The sequence below is a fragment of the Haemaphysalis longicornis genome, unplaced genomic scaffold (genome assembly GCF_048455015.1).
Source record: "Haemaphysalis longicornis isolate Haplotype H1 unplaced genomic scaffold, Haemaphysalis longicornis Haplotype H1 scaffold_101, whole genome shotgun sequence".
Classification (NCBI taxonomy): domain Eukaryota; kingdom Metazoa; phylum Arthropoda; class Arachnida; order Ixodida; family Ixodidae; genus Haemaphysalis; species Haemaphysalis longicornis.
The window spans coordinates 784,541-805,643 of NW_027526205.1; the positions used below are offsets into that span (position 1 = coordinate 784,541).

At 48.0% G+C, this 21,103-nt stretch overlaps 1 protein-coding gene across 2 annotated transcripts in view; it reads left to right on the forward strand.

Moving 5' to 3' along the window:
• LOC144160522 (uncharacterized) overlaps positions 1-21,103 on the forward strand; it is a 54,443-nt gene that overhangs the window by 9,920 nt on the left and 23,420 nt on the right. For both annotated transcript variants that reach the window (XM_077691791.1, XM_077691792.1), the window contains exons 3-6: positions 6,607-6,756; positions 9,418-9,534; positions 11,287-11,547; positions 11,782-12,078. In XM_077691791.1, coding sequence (XP_077547917.1) covers positions 6,607-6,756; positions 9,418-9,534; positions 11,287-11,547; positions 11,782-12,078 — 825 coding nt within the window. The remainder of the gene's footprint in view (positions 1-6,606; positions 6,757-9,417; positions 9,535-11,286; positions 11,548-11,781; positions 12,079-21,103) is intronic.

Here is a 21,103-nt window from a genome sequence, read left to right on the forward strand (position 1 = left end):
GCAGTCCCTGCAACGGCGATGGAGGGCCCAGAAGCACAACCGTAAGCTACGCAAACGCATCGCCCTACTCAACATCGCCATCGACCGCCACAGCGCCGCCCTCTCACGCCAGCAGTGGAATGCAGTGTGCCAACAGGCGGACGGGCAGCTACACAAAGGCCGCACCTGGAACCTCTTACGCCACCTACTAGACGAGTCCAAGAGCAAGGGGACGCAGCGACACTCGCTCCACAGAACACTGCACAAAGCAATCAAAGATCAGGGTGAGGCCAAGTTGCGTAAAAGCCTTTACGCCAGATACCTGCCGTCCACGCCACGGACCCCACTCCCTGACTACACCGGTGCGGACAACCCCCAACTCGACGCCGACATCGGGGAATGGGAAATCAGATCCGTATTACAAACGCTCAACTGCAGCTCTGCAGCCGGCCCAGACTGCGTCACAAACAAGGAACTCCGCAACCTGCCGGACACGACAATCCCAGCCCTCGCCAAGCACTACAATGCCTGCTGGCGCGCAGGCACCTTACCTAAGGCCTGGAAGACAGCGAAAACAGTCCTCATACCCAAGCCCAGCAAGCCCCCACACACCGACAACCTCCGACCAGTCTCGCTCACGTCATGCGTCGGCAAAGTACTCGAGCACGTGCTGATGAACCGATGGAAGAGATACCTAGAGGACAACGAGCTCTACCCCCACACCATAATCGGATTCCGGGAAAAGCTGAGTACACAAGACGCCATGCTCCTCCTGAAGCGAGACATTTTGGATCGCCCGCAGGGGTGCCGGGACACCTGCGCTGTGCTGGGCCTAGATCTCCAAAGCGCATTCGACAAGATACACCACAAGGCCATCCTGGAGCAAGTATCGGCACTCCACAAGGGAACGCGAGCATTCGCCTACATAAAGGACTTCCTAACAGAACGCACCGTTACCATCCACGCCGGCGACATCGAGCTCGCCCCCAAGACCCTCGGCTCTGAAGGCACTCCCCAAGGCTCGGTTATCTCGCCGCTCTTGTTCAACTTGGTCATGACACGGGTAGCCACGGCCCTGCACACTGTTCCCGACATCCGGCACACCATATATGCCGATGACATCACCATTTGGACAAGAGGCGGCAGCGATGGTCAGACCGAAAATGCACTTCAGCAAGCAATAGAGGCGGTCGAGTTCAGCCTCGAGGGCACAAGACTCAAGTGCTCTCCTGCGAAGTCTGAGCTGCTTATCCTACCACCAGGACCAAACCGGAAAGATGGCAACGCCGCAGCCAACATAGCACTACATACACGCGACGGCGGAAGCATACCCCAAGTCCCTAAAATCCGCGTCCTCGGCATGCACATCGAAGCGCACAGACGCAACGGATTCACAGTCAACAAGCTCCTCACCAAGATCACCGCGGCCACGCAGCTGATCCGCCGGGTCTCATCGAGACACGCCGGCATGAAAGAAGCACATGTACTGAGACTCCTGCAGTCTTTCGCTATCAGCCACGTCGCCTACATAGCCCCGTACCACAACTGGAGCAAGGCCGAGCGTGAGAAAATTGACGCGGCAAAACGCAAAGCCTACCGAACAGCGATCGGCCAATACCAGCACTCACGCACAGACCGGCTTCTCGACCTCGGCATCCACAACACTCTGGCAGAAATAGCAGAAGCCCAAAACACGTCCCAGATAGCCCGGCTGTCGACCACGCGCTCTGGACGACACGTCCTGCAACAAGTGAATATCAGGCCCCGCAACCAGCCCGCCGAGGGCACGACCACCCTATCCGAACCCATGCTCAGACTCCTCCGAGTCCGCCCACTTCCCAAGAATACGAACCCGGAACACCATCCAGAACGCCGGCTGGCTAGAGCCCGATCGCTAGCCTCCACGTACGCCGCGGATAACACCGCATACTACGTCGACGCGGCGGAAGACCGCGCCCGGCCCAACTACTACACGGCAGTCGCAATCGCAGCATCCGATGGAACAATCCGCACGGCCGGCAGCTTCAAGGCCACGGACTCGCATCACGCAGAAGAGCTCGCGATCGCCCTCGCCGCGACCGACCCTCTATGTAGAACGATACTCAGCGACTCACGAACAGCGATCCTCCGCTTTGCGAACAACACAACAAGCACCAGTACGGCCCGCTTCCTCCACAGGACGGGTCAAACCCGCCAGCACCCGATCTTTATCAGTTGGTATCCTGCACACGTGGGACCGCTCGACCCGGAGGGGTGGATCCGTAACCGGAACGAGGAGGCTGACCGCGCACCGCGAGGACTTACGTACCGCGTCGAAGAGAGCGAACCAGTACCACTGGAGACGTACGGAGACATCCTAAGATGGTACCGCCACAACAGGCAGCGACTCCCAGCCCCACACCCGCAACTAACGCGCCGCGAAGGCGTGCTATACCGCCAGCTACAGACGGACTCAATCCTGACACCCGTGCTCGCCAAATACATCTGCCCAACGCTATACAACACCGACCGTTGCATCATCTGCAAGACTGCCCCCGCTACGACAGCGCACATCCTCAACGATTGCACTCACCTACAAACACACTCTGAAGCACAAGAATTGCCACCAAAAGTGCGTGAAGCCATCACCTCCTCAGACTACAACACACAACTCCAGGCCGTCCGGCAGGTGGAGGAAGCCCTGACCCGACAGCGGGAAGGACCTGCGGTGGCGCAAACCATTACGGGCTCGACCCGCCCGTGATCGGGGCCGACCCCCACGGCCTAATTCACTCTGCCGGACACGCAATAAAGTTTCTCTCTCTCACTCTCAATGTCAAACTAACATAGTAGCGGACTTTAGGAAGAATCCAGTACAGTTTTTTTTCGGAATTTTGATCATCCTCTACATGCTTAGAAACAAACTAGGAACAAAGCCGGTAGCTTAAATGCTGTACCTCTCCGACGTGAAAAATGATTCCACCACTATTTGCAACCACCTAAATGTTGTCACACGTTGCCGTGATTTAAAAATATGCTCCTATATCTCAATGATATCGTAGTAGAATGACGCCTTTGGTTTCTTTATTGTTTGTTTAACGCCTAGGCTCGAATGATAGAGTTACCCGCCGCGGTAGATCACTGGCTAAGGCGTTGCGCTGGTGAGCCCGAGGTTGCCTGTTCAATCGCGCCGCGGCGACCCATTTTCTGATTTAGGGGAAAGGAATAAACGCCCGACTGATTGATTGTGGGCTTTAACACGACATCACGACGCAGGCGATGAGGCGCGCCGTAGTGGAGGGCTCCAGAGGTATTTGGTCAACTGGGAGTCATTAACGTGCGCCGAAATATCGAACACACGGGAGTTCTTACTTTTCGCCTGATTCTAAAAAGCGGCCCCCACGGTCGGGAACCGAACCCGCGTCCTCGCGCTCAGCCCCGCAACACCTTAGCCACTGAGCCACCGCGGCGGGTGCAAAAACGCCCTTGTTTACGAGATTTCGGCACGCGTGAAAGATCCCCATGTTGTCGAAATTAATCCGGAGCTCTCCACTACGGCGCGCCTCATAGTCTGCGTTGCGTCGGCGAGTTAAACCCTACAACCAAGCCATCAATCAATCGAATGATTGAAATGATCTTAGATTCACGGAGCTCCTTACACTAAGTTTAAAAATTTAATTCCTAGTAATTGTAAGCTGCTTTTCAATCTTGCAGAAAATAACAAAAAGAACGCTTCATGAATGTTGGTTAGTGTCGCTTACAAATTTTAGAACGAGCACTGCCAGCTGGCTACAGTGTTCTGAACTTCCCTTAATTTCAACAAGCCACACGTCTAAATCCCCACGAACGCGTGTAAAATAATGTGGTAGGTAGTACAAACGCACGGGCATCAAGAAGCGAAGAAAAAACATGGCTGAAAGAGAAAATGGCGAACAATATCTCACGGCACTAAAACCCCTTCATTTTTCAGCGTAGCCAAATTATCAGGGATTGAAATAACTGCAAATGGTGCGGAAATAGGACATGCTTTCGTTTCGTAAAGGACAGTGCCACAAAAGAACTAGAACAAAAGAAACAGGCAGGAGTTTTATTTATATGTTGTCGGCAGTTTTTTTTACGTGTACAACTCAAAAGAAATAAAACACAGGCTTAGTTGTACCACTCGGAGTAATTGCTACATGTGGAATTTCTCGGTATCAGAGTATATAATATTCATTTCGTACGACTGAAGGCATCTCACTGCGTATTTATGATCCGCTTTTATAAAAATGTTCGCGAGTATTTCCATCCTCAGCTGGTAGAGCAAGCAAAGTAAAGTAATTCCTCGTTTATTCGAAGAGGTAAAAACAGATAAACATTTCGAGATAACCGGATTTTGAGATAAGCAAAGTTGGGCGAATTGCCATAAAATATCACGTTTCTTGCAAAAAAAGGCGCTACTACTTACCAGCTCTTCAACAGCAGCTTCCAATCTTGTGTTTCGTTAGGTTTTGAAGAGAACAAAACATGCAAGAGGCGTTTGCGGGCTAGGTTTTCTGGCACTGCAATTTTACTTAGCAGAAAATAATTGCATAATGCTGGTCTGCTTTGCGGTCGCACTCGTGTCTTGCAAGGTGTCCTCTAGCTCCTTGACGCACTGTATGAGCCGATCTTCCCCGCCGCTGCACTGAACCTAATTTCCCAGCAAGCGCAGCAAAATCGTTTCGGCTGATGTCGGTACCTCTCAAGGAGGTTCATCGTCGTCGCCCTCGTCTTCGCCCTAAACTGTACCTCTGCGCGTGTATCTACTGTTGCATGACGTGCCACAGAGTGGCGTGACGAAGTTGATATGCCTCTAGGCTCAGACCTCGCGCTCGTGGAAAACATCGCCTTTGTAGAAGGCGTGGCTAAATGAGAAAAAATCGAGAGACTTAGGTGCGGCAGCATCGCGCGAGCCTTGTCAAACGGTCCGCGGCGTAAACTTTCTTTCCACTCTCAGTCAAGATTTAGAAATATCTGCAGTTTGGCCCAAAAATACTTAGAAATAAAGTGCAACAAATATATGGGAGGTATAGCCGCGGCAAATTTCGACTTTGACAATTTTTCGAAATATACGAGTTCGAGGAAACGAGATATTACTGTATTCTAATGGAAAGAAGGCTATCATCACATATTCAACAAAGTATATGAGCTTGTGTGAAAGTTGTGGTGACCGTATATCATTCTCTTTGCATGAACGAATTATATAAAAATTCAGGGGCGCTAGTAGCGGTGGCTCATTTCTAAGACGTCCTGCTGCTGTGCACAAAAATGTGGTTTAATCCAGGCCGCGATGGAGGTTTATCTGTTGGAGTTGTAAAACGAAAACGCCTATGTGCCGAGATTTTGGAAAATATAAACTTCCATGGATGTCTTAAATTATGCATAGGACTTCCACTTCGCGGGCCTTCTAGCCCCGGTGTTTACTTAATTGGGTGTATGGATAAATTTCAAAAATTGCAAAATTGCGGTCGCCGTGCATGCTCTGATAAAAACTGCGGATCTGCTCTCACGACACGGAATGCAGATAAAGCGGACCAACCTACTGGGGAACGCGATACTTTCTATTTGTGCTTTAGCCACGCCCGTCTATATTCGGAGGGTGTTTTTTAAAACAGGTAAAATATTTTACGCTAGCAAGGGCTTAAGAAAACTGTTGCATTTGCTGTTTCCTTTGAAGCAGTAAAATTGCATCATATAAACTTTTAAGCTGCATCTTCTTCCTGAAGCAGCAGTTGGCATACCTGCCTTGATTTCTGAATTACTGATTGATGATTGATTGTAGGTTTAACGCGCCGACGCAACGCAGCAGATGAGGCGCGCCGTAGTGCAGGGTTCCGGATTAATTTTGACAACCGGAGGATCTTAAACTTGCGCCTAAATCTCGTACACACGGACGTTTTCGCTTTTAGCCTCCATCAGAAGAGTGGCCACCGCGGCCGGGAATCGAACCCGCGACCTCGTGTTCAGCAGCGCAGCGCCTAAGCCACTGAGCCACAGCGGCGGGTGACCTCTGAATTTCTAAACATTATAAGATTTGGTCAGATGGGAAAGTCGCGAGAATGAACAATTTAAGTTTTGTTGCTGAAAAGCTCAGTAAGTATACTTTCAAATTTGCGCCAAGTTGTGCAAAACCTACAGAATATACATTGCTTCAAGTTAGTTATCCCGGATGCCAGCCTAAACAAAGCGAGGGGTACCTAGCTCACTAACCTATTTTCTTTGGAATGATCACGTGTTTCAGCGATATCAGGAGGAAAGATAATTATCACACTCCTAAACAATTCAAAACCAAATGATATTTGCTGCATTGGTTTTACGGCATGTACTATAAAATACAACCGGGGAAGAGAAATCACAAACGTTTTTTGGAATTCCCGGTGTAGAAATCAAAAATAATAATGTAGCACTGGTCAAAAAAATGAGTGCTTTTACGCACCCGGCATCCTCGAATACGCAACATTCTGTTGTGAGTAAAACACAAGCCAGGCAGTTGCTCCACGCGCTAGTGTCATATTCTCGTTCCCTTGGAACACTCTTCCTAGTCAACCTACTTACGACCTACTCACTTACTAATGGTTAGGAAATAAATGTCACGGCTTGTAACCATCGCATGTGTAATCTTTTCAGGTGCATACAGTGTAGGAGGCAACACAGGCTACGACGGCAACGGAGGACTCTCTATCAGTGGTTCACGTGGCCACGCGGCTGGTGGAGGCTATGGTGCTTCTTCAGCGGGCTCGTCTTCCGCCGCAGGTGGAATTGGAGGAACTTACGGAGGTTTGTCAAATTACCAAAACTCAGTGGGTTGTCACTAAACCCTAGCCACTGAAGGGCTGCTGACTGCTTGTAAGACATCACGCATTTTGTGGACTAACGGAAAACCATTAATCTTCAAGTGTTGTTGGCTCCGTGAAAAATAGTTTCATTTGCTAACTATTTTAGTTTTATGTTGGAATTTGGTTTACTCAGCATTAATTTTTTGACGGGCCATTTATAATCAATCTTGAAGAGCATGCGCAATGACAAGAAATTTTGTGTCGCAATCTTTTTGAAGCTCTGCAGGTTACCGGTTGAAACTTTTCGGCTGGGTGAACTTTTTCAAGGGGAAAATGTTGTCACTTAACCAATGTACCTAAAAAAAATTGTAACGTAAGGCCTAAAGCGATACGCTTTCAGAATGATGGTTATATAGGATTTGTTTCTGAACAATCAGTCCAAATTAAACTTGACTTTTTTTTTAAAGTTACTTTTCAAATTTTATTTTCGTTTAAAAAGTGTAATAGCCATGTTGTGCTATTTATGTGCGCAAATGTGTGTGATTTGGGTACCTTTTTCTGCAACAGCTATATTTTCTTAGTCGTTTATCTTTTTTTGCCAGTTATTGTATTGCATAAATTCTTTCTTGCTGAAAACTCTGTTCCTCGTGTCAACCTTCTTTATGCTTCTTCGTTAAGAATTGAGAAAAAAAACTGTTTATATGTGTTTTTGACAATGCCGGCTCCTGTAAAAAATCCAGGAGGGATTGACCGCATGCATAACTACATAAATAAAACTCCCTGCAGTGCGTGGTATTATATTTCAGTTCGGTAGATCTTAACCTAATAAGGGCTAATATTCAAAAATATACAACACATTTATATTTTTGCGATTGAGCTCGTGTGTGGTTGCTATTAGAAAGCAAGGTGTTAAAGCCACCATTTACATAAGTAAAGATACAGAATAATACCTTTAAATACTGGTATTAAAGCTTGTCATTATAAAATCAAGTCGGGTTGAAAAATACCACGAACGATTTTTTCAGCGACCCGTGGGGACCCTCATAAATAAATAACTAGCATTTACAAAACCAAAGAATGTTGTGCAGAGCAACAAATACGCGCTCCATGATTTGCCTTCCAATTACGGGTATTTCCTGTATCGCACCCCTGTAACCGTTCCCTTTTCCGAAGAAGATATTTTAAGGTAAATCATTTAGGACTAAATCATTTAAGACCATTTTCAAATTGCGTGAGCTGATGTGCGGCAATAAAATATAGAAAGCACAAAGGAGCACCAAAAAGTTCACCTTTGTAGTTATTATTTGTGAGCGTAAGTGGTGCGTGTACAAAAGTTTCCTTCTTTCGGCAAAATTAATTCAACTCTGCAATAACGATTCCAAGAGCAAACATGATACCCTGGTCGGTCCAGTTGATGCATCACCCGAAAAAAGCCAAAAAGATTTGGCTGGTGATTACGACATTTCTAATGCGAAATCTGTGCTCAGCGTGAACTCCAGTGTTCTCACAGTTCAGCGGCGAGAATATCTGCTGCTTCGGTGGTGCGCACGTATGTATTCTGGCAACGGCGGTGCTGAACCGCTGCTAGGGTGGCTTATTTCGCTTCTGCCGCTGATGAACTGATCGCATCCTACGCGAACGCAGCGCGGATCTCGAAGCGCGTCACCGACGCGGGGCACGTCTCAGAAGCGGCCTCGGCATACCACCTTCCCCCTCACACTTTCGCAATACTTCCGCATCCGCTTTTTTTCTCCCTCTATCGTTGATGTCCTCTTCGTTCACTCAGTCACACCGAGGCAGGCACTGACGCGAAACCATAGCAGCGGGCTCTTAAGAGCAGCGCTCTAAAATTAGGTAAGTCGCCTTTAAAAGCCTATTTTAATTTTTTCTGGCGTTTTCTGCTTTGCCCATCCATCCTTTCATGTCTAGAAAACCTAGAACTGAGTCATCATCTTTCAGGCTATCAACTGCTGCTACTGCTAGATCACAGAACATTTAAAGCGTACGGGAACACCTAATGACTGTTGATGATGCCGTCATTGTAAAATCATTAGTGTACGGTTGCGGAACACGTCCCGTTACTGTTACTATCGTCCTTTTCCTCCATTGGCGTCTGTTTCTCATCATTGTTACTATGACTCAGCACACAACCGTGTTCGCATCGACCGTCTAAGACAACGATTACCAGGAGCGTACTTCCTACCCTCCAAATATTTAACTCTGAAGTTAGCACACGGACAATTACTCACTTTTTTCTTGAGCGCAGATTTGTAACGTAAGTATTTAACTCAAATTCAACAACTCATTTAGTAGGTCTACATTTATTCACCCAGACTCACTGAGCTGTGGTGGTGTTGTAGAGTGCGTGCTCATGACGCATTCGGGAGACTGAGGGTTGTATTGCCGACTTTCTTGTGTTCCAGGTCTGACTTTCTTGCTTACCCAATTACTGTTTATTTAGGGAAATCTCTGAGAAATTCACGTACTACAGAGCATCCCTTCACATGTTTCTTTTTTTGGTTTCCTAAAGGCTTCGTTTTCTGGGACATCACTTTGTCCCATAGTCTCGTTTTGAAGCTAACAAGCTAAATAATGCTTTCCCATCCAAAGGAAGCAACTCATAACAAGAGCACATATCCCCCTTTATGCTCGTGCGGTGCAGGAGGCCGTGGTGGTTACGGCGGTGATGGAATCTTCGGCATCGGTGGTCCAGGCGGCCTCGGAGGTGCTGCAGGCGCAGGAGCTGGTGCTGGTTTGGGCGGCGGGCTGTCGTCAACAGGTTCGTCTCCCTTTGGAGGAACACTCGGAGCTGGTTTCGCAGCTCCGTGACGTAGCGTCTGCTAAGATTTGCGATAACGTATGCCCCATAAATTCACAAATTCTTGCGGTTCTGCAAAGCTGTTTCATATAGTCAGGGAATTTTCTGTGCTTCTCAATAGAAACGCGTCGTATTCTACCGAGCAGTTTCTTTCACTACTTAAACCCATACTGTGATCCGCCAAATGCTATCTTGGGAAACGCAACTAGCATGACTTTTGTGATAACTCACAACATTTTTTGTGATGATGGCTGATTGCTTCAAGGAAATGGGTAAGAATTCACCAGATTTACAATTTCAGGTTTGGAATTCGCATCACCTAGCAGCGATAATTTGTCTGTACTGCTGGTTATCACCATTTTGGAAAGAAAGCCCAAAGAAATGAAAAATTCATATTTTGGGGGGTTCTACTGATAAGCATATTAAGTTTATTGCAAATCGCGATAGTTTGTATTGTTCCACGAGAAACCTCAAAACATTTTTGGGCAAGATACCAGTGAAGGTTTCTTCGTTCTTATCCGCCGAGGTTGATTCGTTGCAAGATCAGCCAGCAAGGGTTCATCCTAGGCTTTTATATTAGCTACTGTGGGTGCGCTGTGCCGTGATTGGTGGCCATGGGAGACCCCTGACGGTGTGATTGTAGTGGTCTCCAACAGCAAGGAGACGAAGGCTTTTGTAGGCTGCGGTATAACTTGAAGGTTTTTATGACCACAGAATATTTACCGCAGGATATAACATCATATACATAAATTGGGGTATTTTATTAGAAACTCTCGGTGTAGTTGAAGGTACCGAGTTCGTGCGTGCTAACGAGAATGGACCCAAGTGATGGATCTTGCGAAGAAAGTCACTTGGCATAGCCGATGACTCGTGTTGCCTTTGAAACGCAAGAATCTGACCTATCGGAGACCATCGAAAAATCGCTCCCTTCGACTCCTCGACGTCAGCTTCTGGCGGCACAGCGGATCTCTGGCCGCTCCTGCAGACCTCTGGTCTGAACCTTTGTTGGCGGCTGTTTCAGGGAATCAACCTTGGGGGAGGAGAACAAAACTTTACTGCACGTTAGTTAAAACAAACACAGCGGTGCCATGTACAGTCATGGATAAAGGAATGAGAACATGAAAATATGAACCAAAACACGCGAAATTGAAATATACTGTTCATAAAAGGTTATATCACGACACGCTTTTGGTATATCCGGAAAGAAACATTTCCCAATTTTGTTACTGTAATTAGCCGCACGTTAATTTGACTTACATAGAAAGAAATAGCGCTCCTTGTGTGTTTCGGTTCATATTTTTGTGATCGTGTATCATTTCTCCGTAAGTGTACTGGTTTGCGCCATAGCTCTTACGTTATGTCGTTCCCCTAATTACAGCTGTTTATTGAGCTGAAGAAAGCCGCGAAGGTGGGACGAATACCGGTCTGCTGCAGATGAAATAAACGAAAAAACAGCAGCCATTTAAGCACCTTTTCGTTGTCGAATTGTATTTCTCGGAGTACGTAAATGTCACCAGGTCGTAAAATTGTTCCTCAGGCCTTTAGTACGATGCTAGAGCAGCTTCTGCGTGTAATACTCCAAAATTAGTATCCGAACTTCATTCTTGCAAAATAAAAAGAATATAGAACCACGCATATTCACCAGTAATACTAGTAATTGGGTGCGTTTTATTGCTTTTCATATATAATTTACTCTCTACGGTTGGGCTGCAGCCGGTGTTGGTGGGGGACTATCACGAGGCGGAGGTGGAACCCGTGGTACTTCCGGTGTAGGAGGAGGAAGGTCCTCAGGAGCCTCCCGAGGCGGCCACCTGGGGACATCAACCGACTCTGAGGATGATGACGAGGACGGAAGCTATTCGAGCAGTTCAAGGACAGGCGGCCGCCGTTCGTCTGGAAGGCGGGGTACAGCTTTAGCAGATGCTGCATCCAGTGCCGGATCATCTGGAAGCTCCTCTGGTGGCAGCTATGCAGGTTCGTGGCCTCACCCTTCTTATTGCAACGAAGCTAACTTCTGGGTAAGCCAGTACAGAAAAAAATCCACAGAATAATTCCAGGGCATTCAGGACTCCTTTTTCGGTATCAGCCTTCAAAAAATAGTCCAGTACAACCATTTTCTTCGTAGCTCCCTAAAGATTCATCCCTGAGCAATACGTGTGATTCCATATTAGACCGCGTAAACTGCCTAAAAGGAGTGTTACGGTGCAGGAGCTTCTGCGGGAGCACGTGGAGGAGCAGTAGGAGGATCGCTTGGAGTTGATGGAAGGGGCAGTGCACTGGGAGGAAGCCTCCTTGGAGGTACCACAGGCATCGTTGGCGGTGCAGCAAGTGCTGGTGGTATTGGAGTTGGCGGAGGCTCAAGATTGTCAGGAGGTGGCCATGGCGTATCTGACGATGAAGAGCCATCGGGAATCAGTGGTTCCGGGAGGTCGAATGCTAGACGGCCGGGAGCAAGAGGGAGCGCCGCTGGATCGGCGGGTGCCGGAATCGGTGTTGGATACGGTGGTATGTATAAATTATATATTTTACTACTCTTCAGTGAACTTGGTATGCCTACGCATTTCTCAGCTTCGGTACTTTTTTCCTGCTTGTGCCTGCAATACCTAATACTCTCTCGTGCGTTGAATGGTATGTGCCTCAAAATACAACGCCTGACTTTGCTAAGCATCAGTGATAATACTTTTTGAAAATATAGCTCTTTGTAGATTTATGGGCAGGTTAGTGCGAATAATTTCTGATAAATAACTACGCGCACATTTTTCGTTGAACACCAAGAAAGGTACATGTACCAGCCAATAGGGTGCCTATAAAGATATTGAAATTTACAAATCTATTTACGATGGCAAGTCACGTAAAGAAATTATTTGTAATATATTATTGATCGTAGCGACAATATCGTTGCCCCAAACTTGACTATGAGTTCGCATCTCTAATTCCAACCTCTTCGCTTTACAAGGCTCGATTTTATCCGATCGGACTGGTTGGGAACTCAGGGGGTTTTCCGGGCCTTATAATAAGGAGCTACATACCGAAAGGTCAACACTTACATGGTTACCGCGGTGTGGAAAGGTTATTTCATCACTTATTAAATTACAACGACTAATGAACAGTAGTTGAATTCGTAGTGAAAAGTCTAGAAAATGTTTAGAGCAAGCTAGTACGCCCCATTTTAATTATTTGTTCCGGTTTGTGGAATTTTGGGTATGACGTACCGTAATCCTAACGCTAACGAAACCGCTCCGCATTTCCTTATGACGGTACGGAGACGGTGATATGAAGCCCCATTGCTATGGGGATTTATTTATTTGATTTCCCTAAAGCCCCGAGGGGCATTACATAGGGGGGGATACTATCCATACAAGGCATACGTCAACACGAGTAAAAAAGACCGCACTGAGCGAACAGACACAACTGGGCGAAAGATACATTAGTAAAAAAAGAAGAAAAAAGCAGAAAAGAAGAAGAAGAAGAAGAAGAAGAAGAAGAAGAAGAAGAAGAAGAAGCTACAGGGAGTTACCACACAGCGCATTTCACACCCGCAGTACATTCCAATGCCAAGAAGTACACATGGCAGCCAATCATCAACGCTGCACTGGCAAACAAGATACAACAGGGCACACAAGAAGTATCAGTCGGAACTTTACACATTCAGAAATTTGCGCAGGGCAGATTGGAAGTCAGACGGGTCATCCATCGCTACAATCTCGTGGCGTAGCTCGTTCCATTCGCTTACGATATGTAGATAGAACGATAAGGAATTTTGTGATGCTACCTCAAAACCATACGCGTTAACAATGAGTAGGAAACGGTGGGACTGTATTATATTTACACACCGTTGTGGCCACAGCTTTTGCCTGACCGCTCGGTAGCATTCTCTCTCCAGCGATGAAATACTCAATGGCTCCTCAGGTGCTAGGGAATCTCTTCTTATTCTATTGACGGTGAGATTTGGTTACAAATGAAGACACTGGAATTAAAGATTATAGACAATTTACCAGAAACCACAGAATACCTAAACACACTTAGCTAAACATGTTTACCTCGCGGAGCCTTTCGGCATGTGTCCTGGTTCGCTCTCGTTCGGCATCGCTGACCCTTGTCAACGTTTTCTCATCGCTCGCTACTTTGCTCCCACTCTCCCCAAAACACCAAACACATCGGTTTTGTTGCAGAAAAATACTCTTCCTTTAAGGGCGTGTCCAACAGAGAGTAAGAAGGGCCTGCCAACGTACGCACTCTAGGCCTCGGATTGACCAGAACAGCAAACAATAGTAGGTTTGTGTACAAAAATCTTCACGCAGCCTACTCCCTTACTCTTCCTCGAAGCTTCAAGATGCTTACCAAACCACAAGAGCAACAATAATAACAACCTACAAACTGAAAGGAAGTCAGAGCGGCGACCAAGAACCCTCAGGCAACTCGTCTAAGGTATTCTATTCATAGACACGATGAGGGAGAGTTGAGTCAAGAGAAACTGCTTCTTTTTCCTCGACCCATTTGTGTATAAGCGGACGGGATGAGTCGAAAAGATGCCGGAGCGAGTCCTTTCGATTCCCAGGCAGCGGGTGACTTCTTCGTCGGCCTGAGCCAGCGGGCCACGAGGAGCTGAATAGCTTCGTTTCATGCAAGCCCTCCGGTCTCTCCATCCAGCTCGATTTTTTCGACGGTGTTCATAAAAACACGGGAAGGGTCGAGGAAAGCCGAACGCTCCAAACAGCTCGACCCTCACTGTCGAGTCCATGTATCCGGGACTCCGAAAGAAGACATTGACAACATTTCACTGACTGAGCGTATCTCTTTTGGCTAGAAGCGCATCTCTGCTGTTCGTCACATAACACGCGATGGCCTTGCCTATCCCCCCAAAAAACACGATTGACCTTCCTTTCATACGAATCAGTAAAACACGAAAGGGGAATGTGTTTTCACAGGAGCAGGTGAATGTTTTTTGTGCATCGATATGAACTTGCACATCTCTATTTATATATCGTCGGCATGGCATCGTTAGACACATCAACATTAGACACTGGATTACACGCGCCGGAGCATTGCGTAAATCCGATTGAAACCCCAGGCGCCCGCAAGCCGTGCGAACCAATCGAACGGGTTGTCAGCGAATCGTTTGGCGAAGTCAAGGTCCGCTGCAGTAAAAGGAGCATTATTGGCGGGTCGGAAACAGTCTTGTGGGTCTGCTTCGCGAGCGACGTCTTTCTGGCGAGTGACGTCCTGCTGTCGGGTAGCTTCGGGAAAGTTTCTACCACATCGGTCCTTATCCGTTGCGTGTACGCCAGACGCTTGCTTTGCGACGTGCTCAGCTTGTTGAACGCGGCGGCGGCGTTCCACAAGCAGAGCTGTGTTCCAAATAGGCGGCAGAAGGATAACCACAGCAGCTTCCGCTGCTATACGCCACCCTATAGAGGCGTTAACTATCAGCGCTCATTGGCGTCCTTGTGTAGCACTTCGCTTCACCTCTCCTAGACGGCAGCACCATCTTAATGGAAAAGTTAGAGGGAAGGACATAAGACGCGTTCGCAAAGCTATCGGGGCATGACTTCGTGGCTCAGTTGGTAGAGCGCCTCACACCTCCCGTTGCGGCCAGACTGATCGTGGGATCGAATCCTAGCGCCGCCGCGCCAATGGGAATTTTTCTGGTGATGTCATTTCCGTGACGAATATGACGTCAGCGAGGTTCGCGTATAAAAGATGTTCGTGTTAAAAACGACGCAAGGCGGAAAGCGTTCCAGTGGCTGCCCCTCGCGCCCGTTGAACATGTTTGCACAGCCGGTATGGAATAACCACAAAAAAGCTACACTGTCTACCGAGAAACAATTATTGATCGTGCTAATGGTGGTACCCTACTTTTAGGCCCCATATTCTTCTGCTCCTGTCCGAGCTTAAAAAGTAAGGGCCTTCCCTTCTGAGTCCCTAAGTCGGAGCAGGTCCGAGCTGCGTCCAATAGGGCTAACGTATATGTGGTGGTGTTCCCTAAAGAACATGTGGTAGGGCTGGCGCATGTTGTATGAAGTAAGCGGGAAGGGTCCCCACATTTGTTGCATTCGTGTGTGTCTGTTTGAGAGAACATTCTGGATAGCCGGGATCTGTTTGGGTAAATGTTTGTATTTGTCTCGGTGTTTGTGCTTCCGCGCCAAAGAGGTTCTTGTCCAGGTTGGAGAAAAGTGCGCCTGCCTCTTTTTGGATTATGAGGCATTTTCCAAAGCATCTTGGAAGTGCTGCAGAAGGCCTGTACTGTTAGCCGCGCGGTTTGTAAGATGTCGCACAGCCTGGTCGTCCCTCACAAACGGCCAAAGAAAAGAGGCGCGATATTCAAAGGACTAAACTTCCACTGCAATTAATAGGGTCATTTCCATCGCGGCAAGCGGAGCGACTGGAAAAGTTGAATGGAGCTGCCACGGTATTTCAAAAGGAGGGATCCGGAACAACTTGTGCAGATACTTACATTGAGTATGCAGTCTTCTTTGGTTTCGTTACGGTGTTTACCGCTTCCCAAAATTATGAAACAATATATCAACTGCCGTTTTTTTTTGGCTTAATCAGTGCTTCTATTGAAGAGAAGCGTTTTCTTTGGTAGTTCTGGATTTTCAGTGGTGGCCATGGCTCCTGCTTTTTAACTCTCGCCGGGACCGTCGAAGTTTACATCACACCAGATAACGTTGGCCTTCGGGTATCGCGCACACGAGGTCGGATTACCGACGGGGGGGGGGGGGGGGGGGATAACGCTGGCCTCGCCCTACCACCCCCTAGCAGGTGTCCAGGCAAGCGATTAGGTGAAGAGCTCGTTACACCCACTTTATGAGTGTATCACATTATTTGCCACGTAACCTTCTGGCACCTACTTCAGAGCAATTGCGGCATTGAATATTTCTCCCTACGCACTCGCCACGGTTTACCGTTCAGAAAAATCAGCAAACATGAGAAGAAGAATACTACTCTTAACGTGGCTCACGCAAGTTAACTGAAACCGAGGAGGCAACGTGAAAGCTTCGCATTACGTCGATTTTTACATATACGTTGGATCCGGCAATTTTTTATGTATGGTTTATGTCGATGTCTTCTTATGGCGGAAGTCTTAGGAAACGGAAAGTGACCGTAGTTGTTGCCGTCCTTGTACTTCCCCGCTTCACCACGAGCAGCACCAAAATTGCCGCTGCTCCAAAGAGAAAATGGACAAATATAACTCATTTCCGTTTGTGATAAGCTTGAAGGCATGCCGCCACAGCAGGCGGCAAGGGCGCTTACCGGAGTGCTATCCGGGCAGCCTGACCAAATATAACATAAATTCAGTGATGTACGTGAATGATGTACGTGACGTGAAAAACCGGTGCACGCGGAGAGCTCGGAATGTTGGCAAGTTACCGCGCAGATTGCGGCTATTGTGCCTATTTCAGTAATTCAAGTCATGAGACCAAGGAACGAAAACAACGAAAAAGAGGCGAACAAGATGCACCAATGCAGAAGCTACATAAATTATCAATAATTTCTGGCTTTCTCCTTAGAAGTCCGTAAGCAGACTTGGGTACGCAATCGTTTTCTTCTGCTTCAAAGGAAGCCATGTTTCTAAGCTTTTTAACAGCCACAAAATCACCACCCCGGCTATAAAAAGAGAATTGAATAGAACGAGCTTTATTTCCAGAATGGCACATAGCCGCACAAGAGAGAGAGCAAGAGAGAGAGAGAATGCTCTTTATTAGAAGGAAAATCAGAGATTGCACAAGAGTAAGGGGAGAGAGAATGAAGAGAGCAAAAAAAGTACCACCACGGTACTTGTGATTGGCGAATTTTTGAAGTACTCTATAAAGAGGTTTTGCCATCGAGAACACCATGGGTTCGCCTTTCGAGAAAGCTAAAGATGGTGAGAACAGGGAAAGTGCAGGACGGCCTGGGTGACACTTACTTTCTAGTGTACCTTGTGTGAGACCTACCTTAAAACTCCAAATACTGCACCGCGCTTTACTCTTCGTAATCTTAATAACTAAGGGTTTCATCCTTTCGGCAAAATGCGATGAAATTGGTTGGCACGAACCCTGCGCAAAGGTGGCGCCCGCAGTCACAATTTTGTAGGGAGGCATTTACAGCCTAGCAATACCGGTTGGCATGGTCTGGTAGTGTTTCTAACCCCCCAACCCAAGTATGTGTGGGCAAGAACGTCTACGAACTACTATTACTCGTAAAACAGTTTGAACCTGTCAGAAGTTTTTATCGCAAAAGCGACGCCTATCATATTTAAGACAAAGGTTTACGGGTCGAAATACTGGTGCTGTTCTTATAATTAAAAATAAATGTAAGTTTATATTTTCTAGAAAAATATCACCTCGTGTAGGGTAATAATAGCCTACAAAAGGGATGATAAGCCCAATGCGCCAATACGTAATTAGCGTACCATACGTAAGAGCAGATCTGCGTATGTCGTGGCCCACGTGAGCCAATATACAATGGAGGAAAAAGTTCCGGTGGTTATACCTATCAGTTAGGCAGAAGTGACGTAGCAGTGCGACTTCAGGTATGCCAAAAGTTACTGTTGAAGAACTGAATGCACTGTGTGAAATTCTTCCTGTAATTTTCTATGCGATTTAATGCGAGTTTATTTCCATTACCTAACTTCTACCGGACTTCACCTCTACGGTTTAGCGTAAGCGTAGTACTTTTGTGCAATTTTTCTAAGGGTTCTTTTTCGCATGAAATTCCCCGCGTTTGTGTGCTGTAGTGCTGCGTATGACATTTCATCCCACAGAACAAATGAAAGGCTAATAGAGAAGGGCACGTAAAACCATCAATATCAGTGCATGCCGACTAAGAACGTAGCAAAGACAGTTTGTGCGCACTCGTGCTTTAGTGCCGCCGTCGTTTGATAACGTTATTTACTATATGACAACATCAGATGGCCATTTCAGCTCCATCGTTTTGTCCGCCCTCTCTGTAGTTTGTCTTATTTCTTTGGCTCGCGTGCATTAACAGCACAAGATTTTTCTTTTTTTAACAGAAGCTCCCGAACTCGAGCCTAAAAGGAGGGAAGTACAAAACAAACGGGAAAGATTGACGCGAGCGCACCTGTGCTTCGTGCCACGACGTTCCCGTGTCACAGGGCACGCGCCAGGCTAACTCTAGTTCCTCCCCAGGCAGTGTGCCGAGTTACGGCCGAGTTAACGCACTCGGCTGTTTCCCCGGGGAGCGGTGCTGTAATACCATACCACCACAAATGAGTTTGTATTTATTTTTTACGCCAACGACTACCCCGCCGAAAATTCCCGCCACCACATCCCCAACATTATCGACACAAAGCTCCTGCCCTCCGAAATCTGCACACCAACACACACGCTCTTAATATCCTTTTTTCACGCCATGTTTCCCATGTAATGCACTGCTACATGTAGATATTGGCCACAGTGACGCACACTCTTTCACATGGCAGTTGCATGTGCACGCGTGCAAACTTCTCCTCTCCCCCCCCCCCACCCCCCGCTCCCTAACATCCCACCGCAGCTATGGGTGCGGCTGCTGACCAGTTTGGCCTTAGCCGTCCACCGTATGCTGGTGGAGTGGGCCAATATGATCAGCAAGCAGGATGGTGTCCTGGATTGAGAACACCTACCAGCGGCAAAGTGCCTGAAGGTCGCCCTTGAGGTTGCCTGCAGTTTATTCACTCATTCACTCACTCAGAAGTGACAGCCCTTTTCAGGAGACAGCGCAAGTTGGTGCTGGGGGAGTTTTTGCCCATGGCAAATGCGGCCGAGGCAGTTGGCTTTTTGCGAAACCGGAGAGGGAGGGACAGCGCGTGCGCGAGAAAGAGAGAGAAATCAAACTTTATTCCGGGCTCCCGAAATGGCCTGGCTCCGTAAAATGATTAGGGCTAAGTATGGTTGAATCGCGCAAGGGCTGCTTTGTGGGCAGAGCCCTGTCGACCAGGGCGCACTGGGACTGGGCTGCGAGCATGCGGGGGCAGACGGCCAGGAGTCGGGAGGGGGCGGCTGGTAGCTTAGCGGAAGGGGAAGAATTTAATGGAATAACCTTTAGTGAGATGGGCAAGGCCACATGGCCGTAGTTGGGGCACGGGAAGAAGGGCAGAGGACGACGAGGTGGCGATCAGTCAGTCCTGAAGGGACTCGTTGGAGATGATCACTGATATCTTGTGAGTGAGAGTGTAGACCCCATCTCACACTCAGACCCCATCAGCCACTCCTATTTGAAAAACACGTATTGCATGTCGGAAACTGTGGTCTTCGAAAGGGGGGTAATCAGGGGACGAGTTAGAGGGCAGAGCACGGAGCAAATAATCCCGTGAAGATGCGAAACCTGCACAATGCCGTGTGAGGTGTTTGAGATCTGAGTAAACATTTTGCTTACAATGGTGACAGAACGGAGAGGCTGAAGAGTCCAAGTGCTACCATTTCTGCAGTGTGGCGAGTGTTAGCGCATAAATACCGTTTGTCTTGTGAACAAAGATTTCTGTGGAGTGGTGCAGAATGGGGACACCATGCAGGTAAATCTGCGTAGTCTTCTCAGCGGGCCACTTTGGGCTTGAATGTCTAGCATGATCCAGCTGAAGGCGCAGATGTAGACCGGGGCCAAGTGCAGGATCAGGAGCAATCAAGGGAGGAGTAGAATAAAGGTTCTCCTGCACTGCATTATGAACCGCTTGATTGCTGACACCCTGGGTCACATACATGCCCGCAATCCAGGCGACCCGGACCTGCGTTCCGTTACTGGCATGGATGTGATGAATGGTTTGGTGATTAGAGTAACCCCTATTGAATTCACGGTTGGCGGCGTGGAATCAGTCAGGAGGCGGAGTCTGGCTGGTAATGGTGCACGAGGCATGTAGGTCATGTGATCCATGACTCCTAGGAGACCCAGGGGCTCAGCTTGGAGACGCGACGGCAAAAATTAAAGCGTTCTTAATAGTGCCACGCCAAACCGATAGAGTTGTCTTGTAGGCTGTCGTCTGTAACGTTTTGGTAATATCTGTGCATTGCATCGACAGAGAGCACGCAGGCGGAAAGCGACACAAGCTCGAGGGATAGCAGATCAGTTATAAAGATCTACAGTACTCGAGCTCAAGAGCGGAGGAGGTGGACAGGGAATAGGTCCGATTCGGCGCATTTCAGAGTCCCAAGCAGTAACAGCAACCCCCTAAATAGTGAGTGTGCGCCGGAGTTGATGGTGTTTTGGGTCTCTTCAAGAATGTCTCACAGGAGAGTCAGTGGAGAAGGTTTCAAGGAGCTCCGGCACAGCGTGACCAATCGCCCAGAGCTAAGCTGGTTGCACAGGCGCACGCCGGTGTTGCTGTGACGCACGAGCCATCGGTTCCACGCCAGGTCACACCTCACATGATCATCAAGTGGACCGGGCCGCCACATGCGGAACGAAGGTCGCCGAAGACGCTGGGCGGGAAGGGGGGAGGGGGGGGGGTCTGAGACGCCGCGCAGGGAGCAACGTTCTGTGCTCCGTGTGACGTCACTGCTCCTCGCGCATGCGCTGCATGGCCCTCCAGGAGTCACACGAATCTGCTCAACCTCAG